We start from the raw sequence: 23,822 nt of genomic DNA, 5'->3' as shown, positions 1-23,822 counted from the left end.
CAACTCTATCTATCCCTCTCAAAATTTTAAATAACCTCTATCAAGTCCCCCCTCAACATTCTATGCTCCAAAGAACTTTGTCCTTCCATAAAGAGTGACTGCCAGCCTGGGTCCTAATGGCACCAGTGCAGGGCCGATTGCCACCCACCCCAGCCTGGATCTGAATGCCGTCGCCCATGCGGGCCCGAGCTGTCGCTGACCCCCTCCACATTCACCTCAAGACTTCAACCTTCCTCGCTGCTTCCAGATAGAGTTGTTCATTTCTGCTCTTTTCCACAAGTCAGCTTGTGTTCTTGGGCCTTCCCCCACCCCACCAACACCTCCACCCCCAGTGTCTGCTCCCCACAAGGCAACTCTCTGGACTCAGCAGTGCTGGATCCTCCAATCGACATTCAAACTATATGTCACAGGCTCCAACGTGCGTGCTAAGGGACCTGAGATTGGAGAATATGTTGCTTGTGCTGTTGGGTTGAAGATAGCCCATGCAAAATATAAGCTTCTGTTCTCGTTTGCATTTGCCCTCATCCTAGAGTAGAGGAGGCCAAGGACAGACAGGCTGGTGTGGGAATAGAGAGGGGAGTTAAAATGGCACGCAACACTGTGCTTAGGGTAGCCACTGTGGTAAAAAAAAACTCTACCCTCTGCATGAAGAAATTTCTCTCCATTGCATTCCTAAATGACCAATCGTGCCTCACTCTGCTCAGTTCAACAAAGAAGCACAAGAAAAGGTATTTCCTGTATGATGCAAAAAAGTTTGTGTTGACAATAAATTCTCAAAAGAGAGCCAGTGATGGTAGATACTGAAGCTTGCCTTTTTATTTATTTTTCATCTTCACTGTGTACCCATAATTCTTTATTTTTAGGAAACAGTGTCTGGGACACCGGTTAGTCAGAGGAAGAGCAGGAGTAGGAGGTCTGAAGCTAAGACAGAAAGCTGTACTGAATCTGAACACAACAACAAAGCACGAGAGAAAGAGAAGCGTGTTGTTTGGGCTAAATCGCATCCCAGTCCAGTGCGACCAGCTGAACACCGATTCGATGACATAGAAAGTGAGGCAAAAACTAAGAAGGAAGATTTGACTGAAGTTGAAGGTTTCAAAATTGGTATTGAAAAAATTGAAATAAATCAAGAAGATGAGTCATCATCCAGTCCAGTCCAGTCAAAGAAGCTCAGCAAAAAATTGGAATTGGATGATTCTTATATAGAAAGTAATATAGACACTGAGACCGAGATACATGAAACTGCTGATAAAATAGACCAAAAGACAGATAATCAGGAAAATGAAGGAGGCAGTTTAGTTTGCAAGACTCCTGATGTTATCCGTTTGCAGCTTAGCAGTGATGAAGACCAGAATAGTATGCGTGATGACAACAGTGATGTAGTATCCAGCAGGGATGCTATTCCTGGAGACTCTGCCATTCCTTCTTTAACAGCAGGAAGTCCTTTGGAAAAGGATCGCAACCTGTTTGTGATTGACACACAGCCTGGAATAGATCAAGATAGAACATTTTATTTGGACTCAAGTGGAAAAGAGGATAGTGAGGAAAGTGAAGCAGAAACTGGGGACAGAGGCAAAGAATCAGAAGAAGAGGATGATGATTTTATCGACGAAGAAGAGGATGAAGAGGAAGAAGAGGACATTTTGAACACCAAATCCAGACTGTAAGTATTAGAAAAGATTTAACTATTGGTTAACAGTTGCAGAGTAGTGAATTGTGTCAGCATATGTTAATTGTGCTCAGTCTAACCCAGTATCCCTAGTTTTTGCATGCTTCCCCAGAAATGGCCCAGCTGCCTCCATCGACACAACAAAAGCACCTGATCTCCATCCATTTCTCTGACTTCCTTGTAACGTGTGATAATGGAAGTGAGAGCGGTGAGGAAATTGCCTACAGTTTCCTACTGGCCAGAGGTCAGAATGTTTTGGTCAACAAAAAGCACTGAATTAGTTAATATAAAAGACACTGGTCATTGCATGCTAACAAATCACACAGCATGGAAGTGTAGTGACTAGCACAACGCTTTACAGTACCAGCAGGGTTCAAGTCCCACTGCTGCCTATGATGGCGTGGGTTTCTTCCCACAGTCCAAAGTCGTACTGGACATTGTAAATGGTCCCGTGATTACATTGGCGGGTTGCTGGGTGGTATGGCTCAAAGGACCTATTTGGTGCAGTATGTCAATAAAATAAATTTTTAAAAAATAATATCATGTCCCATTGAGAAAGTAAGGAGGCATGGGATCCAAGGGGACATTGCTTTGTGGATCCAGAACTGGCTTGCCCACAGAAGGCAAAGAGTGGTTGTAGGTCGGTGACCAGTGGTGCCTGAGGAATCTGTTCTGGGACCCTTACTTTTCGTGATTTTTTAAATGACCTGGATGAAGAAGTGGAGGGATGGGTTAGTAAATTTGCTGATGACACAAAGGTTGGGGGTGTTGTGGATAGTGTGGAGGGCTGTCAGAGGTTACAGCGGGACATTGATAGGATGCAAAACTGGGCTGAGAAGTGGCAGATGGAGTTCAACCCAGACAAGTGTGAAGTGATTCATTTTGGTAGGTCAAATATGATAGCAGAATATAGCATTAATGGTAATGGCAGTGTGGAGGATCAGAGGGATCTTGAGGTTGGAGTCTGTAGGACACTCAAAGCTGCTGCGCAGGTTAACTCTGTGGTTAAAAAGGCATACAGTGCATTGGCCTTCAATCATGGGATTGAGTTTAAGAGCAGAAAGGTAATGTTGCAGCTATTTCGGACCCTGGTCAGACCCCACTTGGAATACTGTGCTCAATTCTGGTCACCTCACTACAGGAAGGATGTGGAAACCATAGAAAGGGTGCAGAGGAGATCTACAAGGATGTTGCCTGGATTGGGGAGCATGTCTTATGAGAATAGGTTGAGTGAACTTGGCCTTTTCTCCTTGGAGTGACAGAGGATGAGAGGTGACCTGATAGAGGTGTATAAGATGATGAGAGGCATTGATTATGTGGATAGTCAGAGGCTTTTCCCCAGGGCTGAAATGGCTGGCACAAGAGGGCACATTTTTAAGGGGCTTGGAAGTAGGTACAGAGGAGATGTCAGGGGTAAGTTTCTCTTACGCAGAGAGTGGTGAGTGCATGGAATGGGCTGCCGGCGGCGATGATAGAGGTGGAAATGATAGGGTCTTTTAAGAGACTCCAGGATGGCTACATGGAGCTTAGAAGAATAGAGAGCTATGGGTAAAGCCTAAGGTAGGGGCACGTTCAGCACAGCTTTTTGGGCTGAAGGGCTTTTATTGTGCTGTAGGTTTTCTATCTTTCTATGTCTATTTGTAATAGACAATTTCCAAAACAAAATGGTCTTTGCAGTAGGTAGATAAAATTTAGAATAAAATGTAGTCTATTTACACTCACCATGAACTGGAAGTTTAGACAAGACTACTTATTTATTCATTCATACGTTACCTATTTAGAGATACAGCTCCTTCTGGCCCACCAAACCGCACCACCAAGCAACCCGCTGATACTAATCCAAGCCTAATCACAGAACCATTAACCTGCTAACTGGTACGTCTTTGGACTGTTGGAGGAAACCGGAACACCTGGAGGAAAACCACATGCACACAGGCTCCTTACAGAGGACGCTGGAATTGAACTCTTGACGGCCTGAGCTTTAATCATGTTGCTTTAACCTCTACGGTCCAATGATGCCCTATTTCGTTGACATATAATATGGAATAAGCCTTTCCAGCCCTTTGAGCCATACAACCCAGCAATCTCCCAGTTTAATCCTAGCTTAGTCCTAGTAAATTGTCCCATTTACTATTGTCCCATTGTCCTAGTAAATGGGACAATTTACAATGACTACCAAACGGTACGCCTTTGGGCTGTGGGAGTAAACTCACGCAGTCTCAGGGAGAACGTACAAGGTCCTTACAGGTAGTGGCAGATATTGAACCCGGGTCACTGGTACCGTAAAGCGTTGTGCTAACCACTATGCTACCGTGCCACCCCAATTTTGTGTTATTACCAAGATCTTTTACTGTGAATTGAAGAAATGTTATTTAAAAATACCTTACAATCTTTACATTCAAGCATTGAAAGCAAAATTCAAACCATAAACATCACCTGAAATATATTCATTTTGTCCAAAACTTTGAACTACATCTATTTAGTTCAAAATAACAATTTTGTTTAATCTCAGGTGAAATGTGTGAGGGAGAAATTTCTTAAATTTCCTTTAGAATAACTCAAAGAATAAAATAATTTAGGAAGATGAAAAGCCTGTTGGCAACTGCAATAACAGCAGACATGTTTCAGTTGGTATTATTGTTTAATTATAAGGATGCAGGAATTGATCAGGGATCACATTTCCATTCTGTTCCCACTAGGGCACCCCCAGTACTTTCAGTGCTATTGGATGTTTGTGAAGGCTGAAAAGTTGAGCAGGGATGTATGATGCCTTAAACTTCGGTTCCCATTTTAAATGTTATAAAGTTTATAGGTAAAGCTGTGTTGGAAGACTTGTCAAATATTAATGAAACCTTGCTTATATATTCCAGAATAGACTCTTCAACCAGTATTGATACAGGACTAAATCTCAAGGAACTAGGCGGCCTTTACATAAATTTTAATGCTGACAAGCGTATCAATTCAAAAGGCATAAATAAACTTAAGGATCAAAATGAAAAAGATGAGGTAAGATGTTTAGCTGCATTCTGACCACCTTGTCAATCAATTTGATTGAAAATCATTGGAAATCTGAAATAAAAACAATGCATGAAACACTCTGAAATACAGGTGGCATCTGTGAGGGAGAAAATAAATCAGATTGATAACCTTCTAGTACAAATGCTATAAATTACAGAGGAGGAGGAGGCTGGAGAGAGGTGAGAATGTCTGTGGTAGGGTGGAAACTAAAGAGCCTATTAAAGAGGATGCAAGTTGGGCAGCCGGTCAGACAATATCTCTGCAGAGAAGAATTCCATAACTTAAGATAATTCATCATCATGTGCTGTGTTGTATGATGTAGGCAGTCATTGTCTCATGACCATGATTGTTTTTGGCAAAGCTTTCTACAGAAGTGGTATGCATAACTGCTTTCTGGGCAGTGTCTTTACAAGATGGGTCATTATCAATGCTCTTCAGAGAGTGCCTGGTATCAGTGGCTGCATAACCAGGATATATATTCCAGCTGCTCGTACGACCACCCATCACCTGCTTCCATAACTTCATGTGACCCTGATCATTTCCTCAAATGAGATAGCAACGAGCAAGCTCTCATACCCGCTCCTCATTGCTTTCTCTCTTGCTGTCCACTCAGTCACAGCTATTGATTGTTCCTTCCATCACTTTCTTTTTTTCTCTCTCTCTATAAGTTAAATCATGTTTGTTCATCAATCTGAAATGTTAACTGGGCATCACCTTTCCTTTCCCCCTTATATATCTGAGGTCAAAAGAAATTACGTTGCCCCTTTTCCAACTTAAATCAGACCATAATCATCCCTTGTGCTTGCTGGAGAGGGTCAGCACTTCATCACGGTAGATGTGAGTGGCATTGGGCAATAGTCATTGAGACAGCTCAACCTGATCTTCTTGAGCACTGGTATGATTGTCAGCTTTTTGAAGTAGGAGGGAACCTCCAACTGCATCACTGAAAGATTGAAGATGTTCTTGAATGCTCCTGCCAGCTGGTTGGCACAGATTTTCAGAGCCCTACCAGGTACACCATCAAGGCCTAACACCTTGAGAGGGTTCACTCTCTTTAAAAAAAACAGATCGCAGGATCACTGGATGCTGCAGGGATTTACATAGATGTAGTTTTTATTCTTTTCAAGGTGTTGAGCTCATCTGAGAGTGAAGCGTCACTGCCATTCATCTTGTTACCGTAAATTCCGGACTATAAGCCGCTACTTTTTTCCCACGCTTTGAACACTGCAGCAACACTACGGCCTATACTACGGTGCGGCTAATGCATGTTTTTTTTCATGCCGCCAAAAACATTTTGCCTCGTAACAGTAGACTGTTATGAATCCCGTAACTGGAGAACTTACCAGCAAAGATAGAGAGGTCCGTTGAAGTCTGATGTCACTATTTTCAAACGTTTTATTTATAAAGGGACACAAAAGTAGGGCTAATACATACATTCAGGTAGTGCACATCGTCAACACTCAATCTAAAGCGCGGGTATAGTAATAATCATCATTAAGTGAGCTCTGCTGATGTCTAGGGGTTAATAGATTGTCCGTTGGAAATATAAAAGTCACTCAGAAAGTCTGCCGGCCTCAGCCCGTTGGAAATCGCTGGGTTTCACGTGGGGCGACCGGGAGAGAGAGATTGGGGGAGAAGAGAAAGAACTTGCCGAGTCTTGATGAATCTTCCGTGAAATCGGGGGAGCGTTGGTTTCCTCTCCCCGATGTTAGTTAAAAGCGGTTTCCTGTGATTCCAGCTACAGATTCTAATCCCGGAATCTAACGCACGTGGCTTCCTTCAGAATGGCTTCCCACTGCTGCGGGACCACCCTCTCGTGTCTTCTTGGTGCGTCTGAGGGCTGTCCCCCTGAGACTCTCCTTTATACTTCCTCACGGGGTCGCAGGAGTCAGTCAGGTTGGGATGATGCAGTCTCTCTCTCAACCAGCCCACCTTGCCCGAGGGCTTTTCACGTGGTCTCCATGAGACAATAGTCGCTGTCGCCTTATTCTGTATCCCGGGTGGAACGTGCAATTTGTATTGTTATGATCCCAGCCCCCTCCTTTGTGAGAATTGCAAGAGCACCCGTCGAAAGGTGGGGGGGGGTGGTCAGTAGACCCAGTCGGAGAGAGAGAGAAACGTGTCAAATTGCAGGTCCCACCAGGGATACAGAATAACAACAGTGACTATTGTCTCTGAATGTTTGTATTAACCCTACTTTTGTGTCCCTTTATCAATAAAAACGTTTGAAAATAGTGACATCAGACTTCAACGGACCTCTCTATCTTTGCTGGTAAGTTCTCCAGTTACGGGATTCGTAACAGCACGTTTCTCTCTCTCTCTCTCTCCCTCTCCCTCTCCCTCTCCCTCTCCCTCTCCCTCTCCCTCTCCCTCTCCCTCTCCCTCTCCCTCTCCCTCTCCCTCTCCCTCTCCCTAACCCTCTCCCTCTCCCTCTCCCTCTCCCTCTCCCTCTCCCTCTCCCTCTCCCCCTCCCCCTCCCCCTCCCCCTCCCCCCTCCCCCTCCCCTCCCCCCTCCCCCTCCCCCTCCCCCTCCCCCTCCCCCCTCCCCCTCCCCCTCCCCCCTCCCCCTCCCCCTCCCCCCCTCCCCCCCTCCCCCTCCCCCCCTCTCCCCCTCTCCCCCTCTCCCCCTCTCCCCCTCTCCCCCTCTCCCCCTCTCCCCCTCTCCCCCTCTCCCCCTCTCCCCCTCTCCCCCTCTCCCCCTCTCCCTCTCTCCCCCTCTCCCTCTCTCTCTCCCCCTCTCCCTCTCTCTCTCCCCCTCTCTCTCCCTCCCTCCCTCCCTCCCCGACTGGGTCTACTGACCCCCCCCCTTCGACGGGTGCTCTTGCGATTCTCACAAAGGAGGGGGCTGGGATCATAGCAAGACCAATAAAATTGATGAGTAGTTCACAGAGGTCCAATGAAATTGTACGATAAATCAAGCGCACTTTCACAATTAAATTATTGTAAATCAGTCATTTGTACTCGCCCTCATCAACATGGAAAACACTCGAAGATATGATGCAGCTTTTAAGTTAAAGGCGATCAATAACTTTTCCTGGTAGGCTGCAGTATATATATTTTTTTACCAGTCGTTAGGAGATATTGGAATGTTGTTCGTGCACTGTTCAGTAAAAAAGTATACGCAACGTAATTTGTGTGTTACCGATACGTAGGTATATTTAAAAGTAGCTGTGTTAGAGGCACTGTTCGAAAAAAAGCATTTGCAATATGTATTTGTTTATGTTACCATACGGATTTAATTAAAAGTTAAAAAATCCTCACGTGTAATATCTTTCTGTGTAAATATCTCATATTACAACGTGGGACACCTGCGGCTTAAAATCCGGTGCAGCTTGTACAAGTACAAAATTGATTTTCTTTCTAAAATTAGAGCGTGCGGCTTTTAATCAGGTGCGCTCTGTATTCCGGAATCTACGGTATGTTTCACTTTGTCAGAAGTAATGTCCTGCAAACCCTGCCAGAGCTGACGTGCGTGCAGTTCCATCTCTAACCTCAATCAGAATTTCTTTTTCGCTTTTAAGATAGTCTTCCGTAGGTCTTGTATATTTCTGAATCACCAATCTTGAACATTGCAGTTCTAGCCCTTAGTAGACTATGGTCTAATTCATCCACGGCTTTTGAGTTGTAAATGTCTCGTATGTTGTCATAAACACACGCTCATCCACTGAGATTTTGATGAAGTTGGTGACAACTGTAGCATATTCATTCAGACTCGAAGCTGAATCACTAAATATTATCCAGTTCACCAACCAAAGCAGTCCTGTAAGCACTCCTCCGGCTCTCTGCCCCCCTTGGCCACTGGTGCCGCCATCTTTAGTCTCTGCTTATATGCTGGGAGCAGAAGTACAGCCAGGTTCAGAGTTTCCAAAGTGTTGGTGTGGGATGGCACGCAAGTGTTCTTGATGGTGGTCAAGTATGTCGGCTCCTCCAGTTCCACAGGTGATGATAAGTTAGTGGATCCAGAGGAGGACACGAGAATGATCCCAGAAATATATGAGGAATATATATATACAGGCTCTGGGCCTGTACTCTCTGGGGTTTAGAAGAATGGGGGGGGGGGTGGGTGGGCAGGGGATCTTATTGAAACCCATCAAATAATAAAGTGCTAGATAGAGTAGATATGGCAGTTATGTTTCCTGTAGTAAGGGAGTATAGGACCAGAGAAAAAAGCCTCAGAATACAAGGACATACCTTTAGAACAGAGATGAAGAGGAATCTCTTTAACCAGATTGTGATGGATCTGTAAAATTCATTGCCCAAGACAGCTGTGGAGGTCAAGTCATTGGGTATACTTAAAGTGGAGGTTTAGTAAAACTTGATTAATAAGTGTGTCCAAGTTACAGGGAGAAAGCTGGTGAAGGGGTTGAGAGAGATACTAAGTCAGTCATGGTGGAATGGTAAAGCAGTCTCGATGGGCCAAATGGCCTGGTTCTGCTCTTAGTCTTGTGGTCTATGTTGGTTCCTGAAAAAGCTTTAATTTCTTCTATTAAATGCCTGGAGTGACATTTAATCACTGTAATCTCCTACAGTCTTTGGCCCTTTCTAAGTTTAAATACTTCACACTCTTGGCAAACTATCTTCTGCTTCTAGTCATAACTTGCTCCTCCAACTTTCTTTCCATTTTTACTTTTTTTTCATCCTTTGATTCTCTTTCAGACCTGCTCTGACCAAGCTTTTAGCCTCCATTCTAAAATTTTCTGATGTGGTTACTGTCAACTTTTTATTTGTTGATGCCTTAAGATCTTTTTGCCCTGGTAAAGGTGCTTTATGATGCACTTGGTCACAGTGTAGAATTTGAACAAGTAACAGTAGTTTCTGTTTGAAGATTTTTGTAATTTGCTCTTTCTGTTCCTTAGCTATTAAAAAATAGCATTCTGACACCAGAGTTTGAAAAACAAGATAATGTTCCATCTCTAAAGGTGTCCGAACGCCAACTGAAAAAACAGCGCAGGGTAAGTCGGAGATGACGGCATTCTACTTGCATGGTATTTAAAAACAAGACTCAAAGTAAAATAGTTCCTTTGGATATTCAGCTCTTTAATAGCATCCTATTATTGATCATTTTTCCACATTTAGAAAGAACGTGCAAAGACTGCAGGGGACAGTTGGTATAACATGAAAGCTCCTGATTTAACAGATGAATTGAAGATGGATCTACAGGTCTTAAAAATGAGGGCTGCCATTGACCCTAAACGCTTCTACAAGAAGAATGACAGAGATGGTTTCCCTAAATATTTCCAGGTATGATTACAGTAGATGAGCTGTGTTGTATAACAATAAAGCTTTGTTTAGGTAGTAACATATAACAGTTTGTTGGCACACTGGACAGAAGCCACCAATATCTGCATCTTGGTAGTATTTCAACTTGCTAATTTAGTAGTACTTCTCTGACTCAGATTTCCTCCAGTGAGACACTGGGAACTCCATCACCTAATGCCTCGTGCCTGGTATTGTTCTGCTGACTGTCATAATTTAACACAACATGATAGATGCAGAAGTGGAGCTTTGGGTCGTTGCAAAGAAATTACCTTAAATCCTAAGTCTTTATCTACCTGGAAGCTGGAAACAGAAGATGACTTGAAAGCATGATGGATGCCGAGTCCACAGTTACCCATAAATGCATTATGATTGGGATAATAACTGTTCTCTCCATTTGATAAGAGATTGACTTGAGAGAGTATGTTGTTCCTAAATAGGCTTACATTGTAGGAAGAACTTCAAACCAGTTTTCAGGTTTCCAGGCGTTCTGCCTAGACTAGAAAAATCTTTGGAATAGAGTTGAAGTATTGGCTTTGAATTAATAGAGTTGAACTAAATTAGATTGTCCCACATTGGGATTCTCAGAAAATTTACCTGGTTTGGATAATTGATGTGAGTAAAGTTGTTCATGGTTTCATTCTCCTTGTAACTGCTTATTGATTACTCTGGGTTTGATGCCAATTTGTTAAAAAAGACACGTTGGGCTCTTTCCGTTGCTTCTCATGGAAACAGATCTAATGGTGTAGGGGTGCACCTTCTTCATTTTTGTTCCTGAAGCTGCTTCTTCATTTTTGACTTAATGAAATAATACTCTCTTCATTGACACCTCCCCTAAGGAAATAATGTTTCTTCTCTCGCTCTATCAAATCCCTGAAGCACTTGAGTCTCTTAAACCTCATACTTGCAGCTGGTCATTAGCACCAGCCCGCAGGTTCGGTTTATCAGCATTTAGTCCAATTGCCAATTTGTAAACAGCAATGTGAAATGTTTTTCCTTTGGCAAAACTAAGACAAATCAAAAATATTTTGTATTTTAGGAAAAATTCTCCACTAATACAGTAATTGAAATACAATATGTTTATTAATACTTTGGAATCTAACATTTTTAGACTGAATTCATCCAATGATATGTGCTTCAACAGTTTGTTTGGAATGTATCATGATTGTTACAATGTGTAACCACTCATAAATCTTTTATAGATTGGTGAAGTTCTGGACAATCCAGCAGATTTCTATCATTCTCGATTACCTAAGAAGCAAAGAAAGCAGACGATGGTGGAGGAGCTGCTGGCAGATGCGAAATTCCGACGGTATGCCTTTCCATATGTATAGGAACAGAAGAAAGTCTCCTGACCTGTGTGTCTGCACCACTGAATTTTCCTTTAGTCATTTCTTAGTTAACAAAGCTACCAATTAAAACATTTAAACCTTTAATTAAACAAGCATTCAGAGTTTATGTGAGGGATGGCATTTAAGATTTCCAAAACTCGTTGTGTAGAAAAAACACTTTTTGATAGAGTTTCTCAGTATCAGATGCCACTGAATCTTGTAAATCATTTAAATTTTTAAAAATTACGCTCTTTTTAAGTTGAAGTAACTGTAAGTCCAGGCTTATCAAAAATCCTTTTAATTGAACTCCTTTTGGCTGCACCGTTGTGATTATTTTTGCTATACTCCTTTGGTGGACAATGATATCTTTACTGAGTTGTGCTCAGAACTGAAGGCATTGCTACTTCACTTCTGAATTCCATGACAAAGGTAAACATTTCATCTGTCCTTTCTGGACACCATTTGCTGTATTTGTGCACTAGCTTTTAGTCATTTGTGTACTGTATATCCAGATCTAATTTTTCACCTTAGAAACATAGAAAATAGGTGCAGGAGTAGGCCATTCGGCCCTTCGAGCCTGCACTGCCATTCAGTATGATCATGGCTGATCATCCAACTCAGAACCCTGTACCTGCTTTCTCTCCATACCCCCCAATCCCTTTAGCTACAAGGGCCATATCTAACTTCCTCTTAAATATAGCCAATGAACTGGCCTCAACTGTTTCCTGTGGCAGAGAATTCCACAGATTCACCACTCTGTGTGAAGAGGTTTTTCCTCATCTCAGTCCTAAAAGGCTTCCCCTTTATCCTTAAACTGTGACCCCTCATTCTGGACTTCCCCAACATCGGAAACAATGTTCCTGCATCTAGCCTGTCCAATCCCTTTAGAATTTTATACATTTCAATAAGATCCCCCCTTAATCTTCTAAATTCCAATAAGCCTAGTCGATCTAGTCTTTCTTCATATGAAAGTCCTGCCATCCCAGGAATCAATCTGGTGAACCTTCTCTGTACCCCCTCTATGGCAAGAATGTCTTTCCTCAGATTAGGGAACCAAAACTGCACACAATATTCTAGGTGCGGTCTCACCAAGGCCTTGTACAACTGCAGTAGAACCTCCCTGCTCCTGTACTCAAATCCTTTTGCTATGAATGTCAACATACCATTTGCCTTTTTCACCACCTGCTGTACCTGCATGCCCACCTTCAATGACTGGTGTACAATGACACCCAGGTCTCGTTGCATCTCCCCTTTTCCTAATCGGCCACTGTTTAGATAATAATCTGTTTTCCTGTTCTTGCAACCAAAGTGGATAACCTCAAATTTATCCACATTAAATTGCATCTGCCATGAATTTGCCCACTCACCTAACCTATCCAAGTCACCCTGCATCCTCTTAGCATCCTCCTCACAGCTAATACCGCTGCCCAGCTTCATGTCATCTGCAAACTTGGAGATGCTGCATTTAATTCCCTCGTCTAAATTATTAATATATATTGTAAACAACTGGGGTCCCAGCACTGCCTTGCGGTACCCCACTAGTCACTGCCTGCCATTCTGTGAAGGTCCCGTTTACTCCCACTCTTTGCTTCCTGTCTGCCAACCAATTCTCTGTCCTCATCAATACCGTACCCCCACTACTGTGTGCTTTAAGTTTGCACACTAATCTCCTGTGTGGGACCTTGTCAAAAGCCTTTTGAAAATCTAAATATACCACATCCACTGGCTCTCCCCATCCACTCTAAGAGTTACAACTTCAAAAAATTCTCTAAGATTCGTCAGATGTGATTTTCCTTTCACAAATCCATGCTGACTTTGTCAGATGATTTCACCTCTTTCCAAGTGTGCTGTTATCATATCTTTGATAACCGACTCTAGCATTTTCCCCACCACCGATGTCAGACTAACTGGTCTATAATTCCCCGGTTTCTCTCTGCCTCCTTTTTTATAAAGTGGGGTTACATTAGCCACCCTCCAATCCTCAGGAACTAATCCAGAATCTAAGGAGTTTTGAAAAATTATCACTAATGCATCCACTATTTCCTGGGCTACTTCCTTAAGCACTCTGGGATGCAGACCATCTGGCCCTGGGGATTTATCTACCTTTAATCCCTTCAATTTACCTAACACCACTTCCCTACTAACATGTATTTCCCTCAATTCCTCCGTCTCACTAGACCCTCGGTCCCTTACTATTTCCGGAAGATTATTTATGTCCTTAGTGAAGACAGAACCAAAGTAGTTATTCAATTGGTCTGCCATGTCTTTGTTCCCTATGATCAATTCACCTGTTTCTGACTATAAAGGACCTACATTTGTCTTGACCAGTCTTTTTCTTTTCACGTATCTATAAAAGCTTTTACAGTCAGTTTTTATGTTCCCTGCCAGCTTTCTCTCATAATCTTTTTTCCCTTTCCTAATTAAGCCCTTTGTCCTCCTCTGGTCTCTGAATTTCTCCCAGTCCTCAGGTGTGCCGCTTTTTTTTTGCTAATTTATATGTTTCTTCTTTGGACTTGATACTATCCCTAATTTCTCTTGTCAGCAACGGGTGCACCACCTTCCCTGGTTTATTCTTTTGCCAAACTGGGATGAACAATTGTAGTTCATCCATGCGATCTTTAAATGCTCGCCATTGCATATCCACCATCAACCCTTTAAGTATCATTTGCCAGTCTATCTTAGCTAATTCACGTCTCATATCTTCAAAGTTAGCCTTCTTTAAGTTCAGAACCTTTGTTTCTGAATTAACTATGTCACTCTCCATCTTAATGAAGAATTCCACCATATTATGGTCACTCTTACCCAAGGGGCCTTGCACGACAAGATTGCTAACTAACTCTTCCTCATTGCTCAATACCCAATCTAGAATGGCCTGCTCTCTAGTTGGTTCCTCGACATGTTGGTTCAGAAAACCATCCCACATACATTCCAAGAAATCCTCTTCCTCAGCACCCTTACCAATTTGGTTCACCCAATCTATATGTAGATTGAAGTCACCCATTATAACTACTGTTCCTTTATTGCACGCATTTCTAATTTCCTGTTTAATGCCATCCCCAACCTCACTACTACTGTTAGGTGGCCTGTACACAACTACCACCAGCGTTTTCTGCCCGTTAGTGTTATGCCCCTTAGTCTACCCATATCGATTCCACATCCTCCAGGCTAATGTCCTTCCTTTCTATTGCGTTAATCTCCTCTCTAACCAGCAATGCTACCCCACCTCCTTTTCTTTCCTGTCTATCCCTCCTGAATATTGAATATCCCTGGATGTTGAGCTCCCATCCTTGGTCACTCTGTAGCCATGTCTCTGTGATTCCCAACTATATCATATTCATTAATAACTATCTGCACGTTCAATTCATCCACCTTGTTACGAATGCTCCTCGCATTGACACACAAAGCCTTCAGGCTTGTTTTACAACGCTCTTAGCCCTTATACAATTATGTTGAAAAGTGGATCTTTTTGTGTTTTGCCCTGGATTTGCCTGCCTGCTAGCCACTTTTACTTTTCTCCTTACTACTTTTTGCTTCTACCCTCATTTTCCACCCCTCTGTCTCTCTGCACTCGTACCCATCCCCCTGCCACATTAGTTTAAAGCCTCCTGAACAACAGTAGCAAAAGCTCCCCCTAGGACATTGGTTCCAGTCCAGCCCAGGTACAGACCGTTCTGTTTATACCAGTCCCACCTCCCCCAGAACTGGTTCCAGTGCCCCAGAAATTTGAATCCCTCCCCCTTGCACCATTTTTCAAGCCACGTATTCATCTAAAATACCCTATTTCTACTCTGACTAGCACGTGCCACTGGTAGTAATCCAGAGATTATTATCTTTGTGGTCCTACTTTTTAGTTTATCTCCTAACTCCCTAAATTCACCTTGTAGGACCTCATCCCGTTTTTTTACCTATATTGTTGGTACCTATGTGCACCACGACCACTGGCTGTTCACTCTCCCATTCCAGAATGTCTGCAGCTGCTCAGAGACATCCTTGACCCTTGCACCAGGGAGGCAGCATACCATCCTGGAGTCTCGTTTGTGGCTATAGAAACGCCTATCTATTCCCTTTACAATTGAATCCCCTATCACTATAGCTCTCCCACTCCTTTTCCTTCCCTCCTGTGCCACAGAGCCACCCATGGTGCAATGAACTTGGCTGCTGCTGCCTTCCCCTGATGAGACATCTCCCCCAACAGTATCCAAAACAGTATATCTGTTTAGGAGGGAGATGACCTCAGGGGACTCCTGCACTACCTGCCTACTGCTACGCTGTCTAGTGGCAACCCCTTCCCTTTCTGCCTGTGTAGCCTCTACCTGCGGTGTGGCCAACTCACTAAATGTGCTATTCATGACTTTCTCAGCATCGCGGGTGCTCCAATATGAATCCAATTGCAGCTCCAGACGCTCAGTGCGGTCTGCCAGAAGCTGCTGTTGGACACACTTCCTGCACACATAAGAAACAATTTCAATTGAATCTAAGAGCGGGGATGTGATGCTGAGGCTTTATGAGGCACTGATGAGACCTCACCTTGAGTATTGTGAACAGCTTTGGACTCCTCATCTAAGAAAGTCGTGCTGGCATTGGAGAGGGTCCAGAGGAGGTTCGCAAGAATGATCCCGGGAATGAAATGGTTTATACCTGGTTTAGAAATGGTTTATATTCTTGAAGAAACAATTTCAATTTATCTTTCTTGACTTGTAATTGGAACTTCACTTTTCACTGTTTTACCCACACCCCATTATTTGTCTGCATTCCTTGGTGATCACATGCTCTTAATGTACTGTACCTCACATCTTAATGTCAACACTGCCTATAATAACTATCACTGTGGGTAGGAGTTAAATTTACTCTCTAGAGTGACATCCTAGGGAGTAACTTGACTCCTACTTTCAATCTCATTCCTTCCAACTCTAAGGAACCCATGTTTCAGGATTTAGTGTTCTATTTACTTTCACCCAACTGTCCAGTGGAGCCTCATTAGTTGCCTTTAGTCATCCCTAAACACAATGTTTATAAACAATTCATGATTGAATTGATAATTGCTCCTGATTTTATTTCCTAAAAATAAAGTCCAACTCTAACTATCATTTTGGATGCAGGAATTAAAAATACCTTTAAGGTTTTACCGTAGGACCATACAACATAGGAGTAGAATTAAGCCATTTGGCCCATTGAGTCAGCTTCACCATTCAATCATGGCTGATCCTTTTTTGTCCCCCCACCTCAATCCACACTCCAAACTTTTCCCCGTAACCTTTGATGCTGTAACCAATCAAGCTGTGCCTTAATCACACCCAACGACCTGGCCTCCACAGCTGCCTGTGGTAATAAATTCCGCAAGTTCTCCACCCTCTGGCTAAAGAAATTTCTCTGCATCTCTGTTTTAAATAATGTCCCTCTATCCTGATGCTGTGCCCTCTTGTTGTAGACTCCCCCATCATGAGAAACATCCTTTCCACATCTACTCTGTCTAGGCCTTTCAACATTCGAAAGGTTTCAATAAGATCGCCCCTCATTCTTCTAAATTCCAGCAAGTACAGACCCAGAGCCATCAAACGTTCCTTGTATGATAACCATTTCATTCCCTGAATCATTGTTGTGAACCTCCTCTGGACCCTCTCCAATGCCAGCACATCTTTCCTTGGATGAGGATCCCAAAACTGTTCACAATACTCAAGGTGAGGCCTCACCAGTGCCTCATAAAGCCTCAGCATCACATCCCCGCTCTTATATGCTAGACCTCTTGAAGTAAATGCTAACACTGCATTTGCCTTCCTCACCACCGACTCAAACTGCAAGTTAACCTTTAGAGTGTTCTGCACAAGGACTATCAAGTCCTTTTGCATCTCAGGTTTTTTGGATTTTCTCCCCATTTACAATATAGTCTGTAGTCTGCACATTAATTTCTACTACCAAAGTGCATAACCCTGCATTTTCTAACATTGTATTTCACTTGCCACTTTCTTGCCCATTCTCCTAATCTGTCTAAATCCTTCTGCAGCCTACCTGTTTCTTCAACATTACCTGCCCTTCCACCAATCTTTGTATCATCTCAAATTTGGCAACAAAGTTTGCTTCCATCATCTAAATCATTGATATACAACATAAAAAGAAGCGGTCCCAACACTGACCCTGTGGAACACCACTAGTCACCAGCAGCCAACCAGAAAAGAATCCTTTTATTCCCACTTGCTGCCTCCTACCAATCAGTCAACGCTCTAACCATGCCAGTAACATTCCTTAATACCAAGGGCTCTTAACTTGGTAAGCAGCCTCATGTGTGGCACCTTGTCAAAGGCCTTCTGAAATTCTGAATATACAATATCCACTGCATCCCCTTTATCCTACTTACAGTCTCTTCAAAGAATTCCAACCGGTTTGTCAGGCAAGATTTTCCCTGAAGGAAACCATGCTGACTTTGACCTTATCTTGTCCTGTCTCACCTCAATAACCTCATCCTTAACAATTGACTCCAAAGTCTTCCCAACCACTGAGGACAGGCTATCTAGTCATAATTTCCTTTCTGCTGCCTTCCTGCTTTCTTAAAGAGTGGAGTGACATTTGCAATTTTCCAGATCTCTGGTACCATGCTAGAGTCCAGTGATTTTTGAAAGATCATTACTAATGCCTCCACAATCTCTACCGCTACCTCTTTACGAACCCTAGGGTGCAGTTCATCTGGTAGAAGTGACTTAAGTACCTTTAGGTCTTCCAGCTTTTTGAGCACCTTCTTCCTTGTAATAGTAACTGCACTCACTTCTCTTCCCTCATTTAGGATGCAAAATACTCATTTAGTTCATCTGCCATCTCTGTGCCCCAATTATTATTTCTCCGGCCTCATTTTCTAGTGGTCCTATATCCACTCTCATCTCTCTTTTATGTCTTTTACATATTTGAAAAAACTTTTACTATCCACTTTGATATTGTTTGCTAGCCTGTTTTCATGTTTCATCTTTTCCCTCCTAATGAATCTTTTAGTTGCTCTGTAGGTTTTCAAAAGCTTCCCAATCCTCTATCTTCCCACTAATTTTTGTTTTGTTGTATGCCGTCTCTTTTGCTTTTACATTAGCTTTGACTTTCTTTGTCAGCCATGGTTGTACTATTTTGCTATTTGAGTATTTATTCCTTTTTGGAATACATCCTATCATGCTCCTTCCTCATTTTCTCCAGAAGCTGACACCATTGCTGCTCTGTTGTCATTCGTGCCAGCAGCTCCTTCCAATTTACTTTGGCCAACTCCTCTCTCATACCACTGCAATTTCCTTTACTCTACTGAAATACTGCTACGTCAGACTTTACTTTCTCCCCATCAAATTTCAAGTAAGACTGCTCTAAAAAGCTATCCCATAGGCATTCAACAAAACTCTTCTCTCTTGAGGTCAATTTTCCCAATCGATGTGCAGGTTAAAATCTCCCATGACTATCATAACATTGCCCTTTTGACACACCTTTTCTACTTCCTGTTGTAATCTGTGCTGCACGTCCTGTATATAACAGCCATCAGGTTCCTTTTACCCTTGCAGTTTCTTAACTCAACCCAGAAGGAATCAACATCTTCCAATCCTATGTCACATCTTTCTCCTGATTTGATGCCATGCTTTACCAGCAGAGCCACGCCACCCCTTTGCCCACCCTCCCTATCCCTCTGATACAATGTATAACTCTGGACATTCAGCTTCCAACTACAACCATCCTCCAGCCACGATTCAGTGACAGCTGCAAGATCATACCTGACAATCTGTAATAGTGCAGCAAGATCATCCACCTTATTTCTTTACTCTGTGCATTGAGATGTAACACTTTGAGTACAGTACTTGCTACCCTTTTTGATTCTGCATCCCTAATCCACTGATCCTCACCCTGCTGGCTGCAATTTTGACCTGTCATTTGCCTGCACTTCCTAACAGTCTGACTGCACGCCATCTTTGTTTTTTTATCATCCGTCCTGTCCCGAGTCCCTTTATTCTAGTTCCCACCTCCCCTGACAAATTAGTTTAAACCCTCCCCATCACTTCTAACAAACCTGCCCACAAGCATATTGGTCCCTCTAGGGTTCAGGTGCAAGCTGTCACTTTTGTATAGGTCATACCTCCCCAATGATCCAAGACCCTGAAGCCCTGCCCCCTGCACCAGCTTCTCAGCCGTGCATTCATCTGCACAAGCAGCAATCACACCCCTGGAGGTCCTGCTTCTTAGCTTTCTACCTAGTTCTCTAAATTCTATTTTCAGGACCTCTTTGATTTTCCTTCCTATTTCAATAGTACCAATATGTACCAAGACATCTGCCTGCTCTCCCTCCCTCTCCAAAATGCTGTGGATGTGATCCCAGATCTTCTTGACGCTGGCACCTGGGAGGCAACATACCATTCAGGTGTCCCTTTCATGCCAACAGAATCTCCTGTCTGTTCCCCTGACTATTGAATCCCCTATCACTACCTCTCACCTCTTCTGCCTCTTTCCCTTTTGCACCACAGACCCATACTCAGTGCCAGTAACCTAGTCATGGGTGCTCTGCACTAACTGCCTATTCACATTTCCATTTCTCCTGAGTCACACAGCTAGTCGCCTCCTGCAATTTAGGGGTGACTATAATTGATGATCTCCTGTACAAGTCAAAAGTCATCCAGCTGCTGATTCAGATCCCTAACACGGTCTTCAAGGAACTGCAGCTGGATGCACTTCACTCAGACGTGGTTCCCTGGGAGACATCCAGCATGAAGAACACACAACAGCCATTTACTACACTAGGTACAGTAAGAGAGAAAAAAAAAGGGATCTTTGGCAGAAGCTTACCCAGAGGCAACACCTCTTCCGAGCCAAAGCCACCTTTGAGCCAAGGCCTAACACTCCTACTCTACTGGCCTACTCCCAACAATAGCTTGTCCCTTCTGTGCTCTTAAATGAGCATCACTGACCTGTGAGAAACCTCGGGAACCTCGTCGCTGTGGCCTGCTCCTGTGAGAAACCTCGTTGCTGTGGCCTGCTCCTGTGAGAAACCTCGCTGCTGTGGCCTGCTCCTGTGAGGAACCTCGCTGCTGTGGCCTGCTCCTGTGAGAAACCTCGCTGCTGTGGCCTGCTCCTGTGAGGAACCTCGTCGCTGTGGCCTGCTCCTGTGAGGAACCTCGTTGCTGTGGCCTGCTCCTGAGAGAAACCTCGTTGCTGTGGCCTGCTCCTGAGAGAAACCTCGTTGCTGTGGCCTGCTCCTGTGAGAAACCTCGTTGCTGTGGCCTGCTCCTGTGAGAAACCTCGTTGCTGTGGCCTGCTCCTGTGAGAAACCTCGTTGCTGTGGCCTGCTCCTGTGAGAAACCTCGTTGCTGTGGCCTGCTCCTGTGAGAAACCTCGTTGCTGTGGCCTGCTCCTGTGAGAAACCTCGTTGCTGTGGCCTGCTCCTGTGAGAAACCTCGTTGCTGTGGCCTGCTCCTGTGAGAAACCTCGTTGCTGTGGCCTGCTCCTGTGAGAAACCTCGTTGCTGTGGCCTGCTCCTGTGAGAAACCTCGTCGCTGTGGCCTGCTCCTGTGAGAAACCTCGTTGCTGTGGCCTGCTCCTGTGAGAAACCTCGTTGCTGTGGCCTGCTCCTGTGAGAAACCTCGTTGCTGTGGCTTGCTCCTGAGAGATACCTCGCTGCTGTGGCCTGCTCCTGTGAGAAACCTCGTTGCTGTGGCCTGCTCCTGTGAGAAACCTCGTTGCTGTGGCCTGCTCCTGTGAGAAACCTCGTTGCTGTGGCCTGCTCCTGTGAGAAACCTCGTTGCTGTGGCCTGCTCCTGTGAGAAACCTCGTCGCTGTGGCCTGCTCCTGTGAGGAACCTCGTTGCTGTGGCCTGCTCCTGAGAGAAACCTCGTTGCTGTGGCTTGCTCCTGAGAGATACCTCGCTGCTGTGGCCTGCTCCTGTGAGAAACCTCGTTGCTGTGGCCTGCTCCTGTGAGAAACCTCGTTGCTGTGGCCTGCTCCTGTGAGAAACCTCGTTGCTGTGGCCTGCTCCTGTGAGAAACCTCGTTGCTGTGGCCTGCTCCTGCCGCTGATTGAGACGCCAGAATGAGCCTGAATGCCCGCAAAGTTTTCCTTTTAAAGAGGAAACACGAGGAAATCTGCAGATGCTGGAAATTCAAACAACAACACACACAAAATGCTGGTAGAACACAGCAGGCCAGGCAGCATCTATAGGGAGAAGCGATGTCGACGTTTCGGGCCGAGACCCTTCGTCAGGACTAATAGTATTATAGTAATAGTATTATCTTTCCTTTCGGTTAGTCCTATTAAAGAGGCCTTTTTTTTCACTGCAGTTTAAGCTTATTTTGATATTCCCCATGTTTTATTTGAGTATTGTAATGTTTCATAAAACCATAAAACATAGCAGAATTAGATCATTCAGCCCATTGAGTCTGCTCTGCCTTTCCATTATGGTATATTTGTTATCCCCCTCAGCTCCATTTTCCTGCCTTCTCTCCATAACCTGTGACACCCTTTCTAATCAAGAACCAATCGATCGCCGCTTTAAATATACACAATGACTTGGCCTCCACAGCTGTCTGTGGCAATGAATTCTGCAGATTCACCACCCTCTGGCTAAAGAAATTCCTCCTCACCTCTGTTCTAAAGGGATGTCCTTCTCTTGAGGCTGTGCCCTCAGGTCCTAGGCTCCCCCACTGTAGGAAACATCCTCTTCATGCCCACACTATCTAGCTTTTCAATATGCGATAGGTTTCATTGAGATTCCCCCCTCATTCTCCAATGTGTACAGGCCCAGAGCTATCAAATGCTCCTTGTACATCAACCTTGCATTAAATTTCAGGTACAGTTGACACCTTGTGCAAATGATTCCACTTCCCAGACATTGCCTTCTCTGAATCCTGCTGAACAACAGTATCTTCGGTACTTTCCAGGCAACAGAGTGGGAACCTGCAAGAGTTTACAACTCTGCTTAAATACTGTCACATGAGATTGGCTTTGATCTGGTTTTTTAGCAACATGAAGATAAACTGAAAATGTTCATTTGCTGATACAGGTTTCGAGAGAATCGTATTTGAGTAAGCTCAAGTGGTTGTGGCACTGATGTACGATAAGGAAAGGTTTTGTTAAATTGATTTGTGTTTGTTCTTTCCAGGTACAACAAGAGAAAATACCAACAGATCATGACAGAAAGGGCAGCGCTTGCAGCAGGCAAAAAGCACCATAAGAAGAAGAAATTTAAAAAATAAAACTGAAGAAAAACTGCCTAATTCTCAATATATTTTCATAACCAATAATACATTAAAAGCTTATAAAAGTGACTGTGCTACCAATTCCTATTTCCTCCCCATTTATAAAAGCAAACTAGCTAAATTAGCTACAGGCAATTTTAGAAATAAAATAACTGTTCAGCAGTGCTGAAATACGTATCATGGATTAATTTCCAGCCTCAAGAGATGATTTAATGTCAAAAGTGATAAAGGAACTTCATAAGTCCTACTTAGATTTGTAATATTGTCAATTATTTTTGTAGATGCAGCTAACCTGTGTGTGTGTGTGTGTGTCTGTCTGTGTGTGTGGCAAGTGTTGAATACAGACGATCAAGGACAGGATTCTTTACATTTCTGTATCAGCTCTGAGCACTCTGTGTGCCAGACATGTAATTCTTACTTTTGAGCTGTGAAGTCATTTTTATAATTGCTTATTACATTATTAGCTTTCTGATCTTAATATGAAACTTGGATGATATAATGGAAAACCTTTTAAATGAGTATGCAAAAGTTATTTCTAGTCCAACTAAATACATATTGTACAACTAAGTACAATACTGTGGATTGACTGGCCCCATATGTGCTAGCTTCTTTATACTTCTGGCCTCAGTGGATGGTATATGACAAAACCTCTCTGAACCTACTGAACACATTGCAGTGGGGTGGCAAAATCCACGCCATGCAAGCCTCTCACACAAAATGCTGGTGGAATGCAGCAGATCAGGCAGCATCTATGGGAAGATTACATTCAGCCATGCTTATGTAACGAGCTTCAAGGACACCCAACATCTGCCAAGTCTCTCCCACTCCTTAAAAGAAACCTTTGTGAGGATCCTCATACTCAAAATAGCGACTATAATGCATTTAGTGCCATTACTGAGATTGTGTTTAATGAGAGCACTGAATGAATTTGGCTGATTGTTGACATACACAGGCATTGCTGCTAAGTGCAGCCAGTGTTGTTGCCGTCCAGCTATCAAATAGCCATTGGACACTGCATACCATTCTGAGTACCATATTCTGCATAGGTGAGTCATTTTGCAGTAGGGATGAACTTTACAACAGTCCAAAACAATTTGCCCCAATTAAACAAGTTTTCTTTTGGGGGCTGCAAGTCAAATAATCCACTATATTTATTAAAAAATGCAACTGGAATAAATCAGCAAAACAGACTCAATGAGCTTATATTTTTGGAAATGCACAAAAGGATTCTTTTTACAATGCAAGATGTAATTAATGATTAGGAGCTTGATTTAGTATGCAGGAATCATTTCTTTCTTTGGTCATAAGACATAAAAAGATATTTCTGTTAACCATTAAAATAAAAATGTC

General features: G+C 43.4%; 1 protein-coding gene across 1 annotated transcript in view; it reads left to right on the top strand.

The window, feature by feature from the left end:
- Positions 1-23,822, top strand: part of dnttip2 (deoxynucleotidyltransferase, terminal, interacting protein 2) — a 26,293-nt gene extending 2,471 nt beyond the window's left edge. The window contains exons 2-7 of the mRNA XM_059983930.1: positions 864-1,663; positions 4,540-4,675; positions 9,544-9,639; positions 9,764-9,928; positions 11,146-11,255; positions 22,376-23,822. Of these exons, the coding sequence (XP_059839913.1) occupies positions 864-1,663; positions 4,540-4,675; positions 9,544-9,639; positions 9,764-9,928; positions 11,146-11,255; positions 22,376-22,469 (1,401 nt within the window). The 3' untranslated portion in view covers positions 22,470-23,822. The remainder of the gene's footprint in view (positions 1-863; positions 1,664-4,539; positions 4,676-9,543; positions 9,640-9,763; positions 9,929-11,145; positions 11,256-22,375) is intronic.

This window comes from Hypanus sabinus, chromosome 11, assembly GCF_030144855.1.
Source record: "Hypanus sabinus isolate sHypSab1 chromosome 11, sHypSab1.hap1, whole genome shotgun sequence".
NCBI classification, from domain to species: domain Eukaryota; kingdom Metazoa; phylum Chordata; class Chondrichthyes; order Myliobatiformes; family Dasyatidae; genus Hypanus; species Hypanus sabinus.
This window is presented reverse-complemented; position numbering and strand designations above follow the sequence as displayed.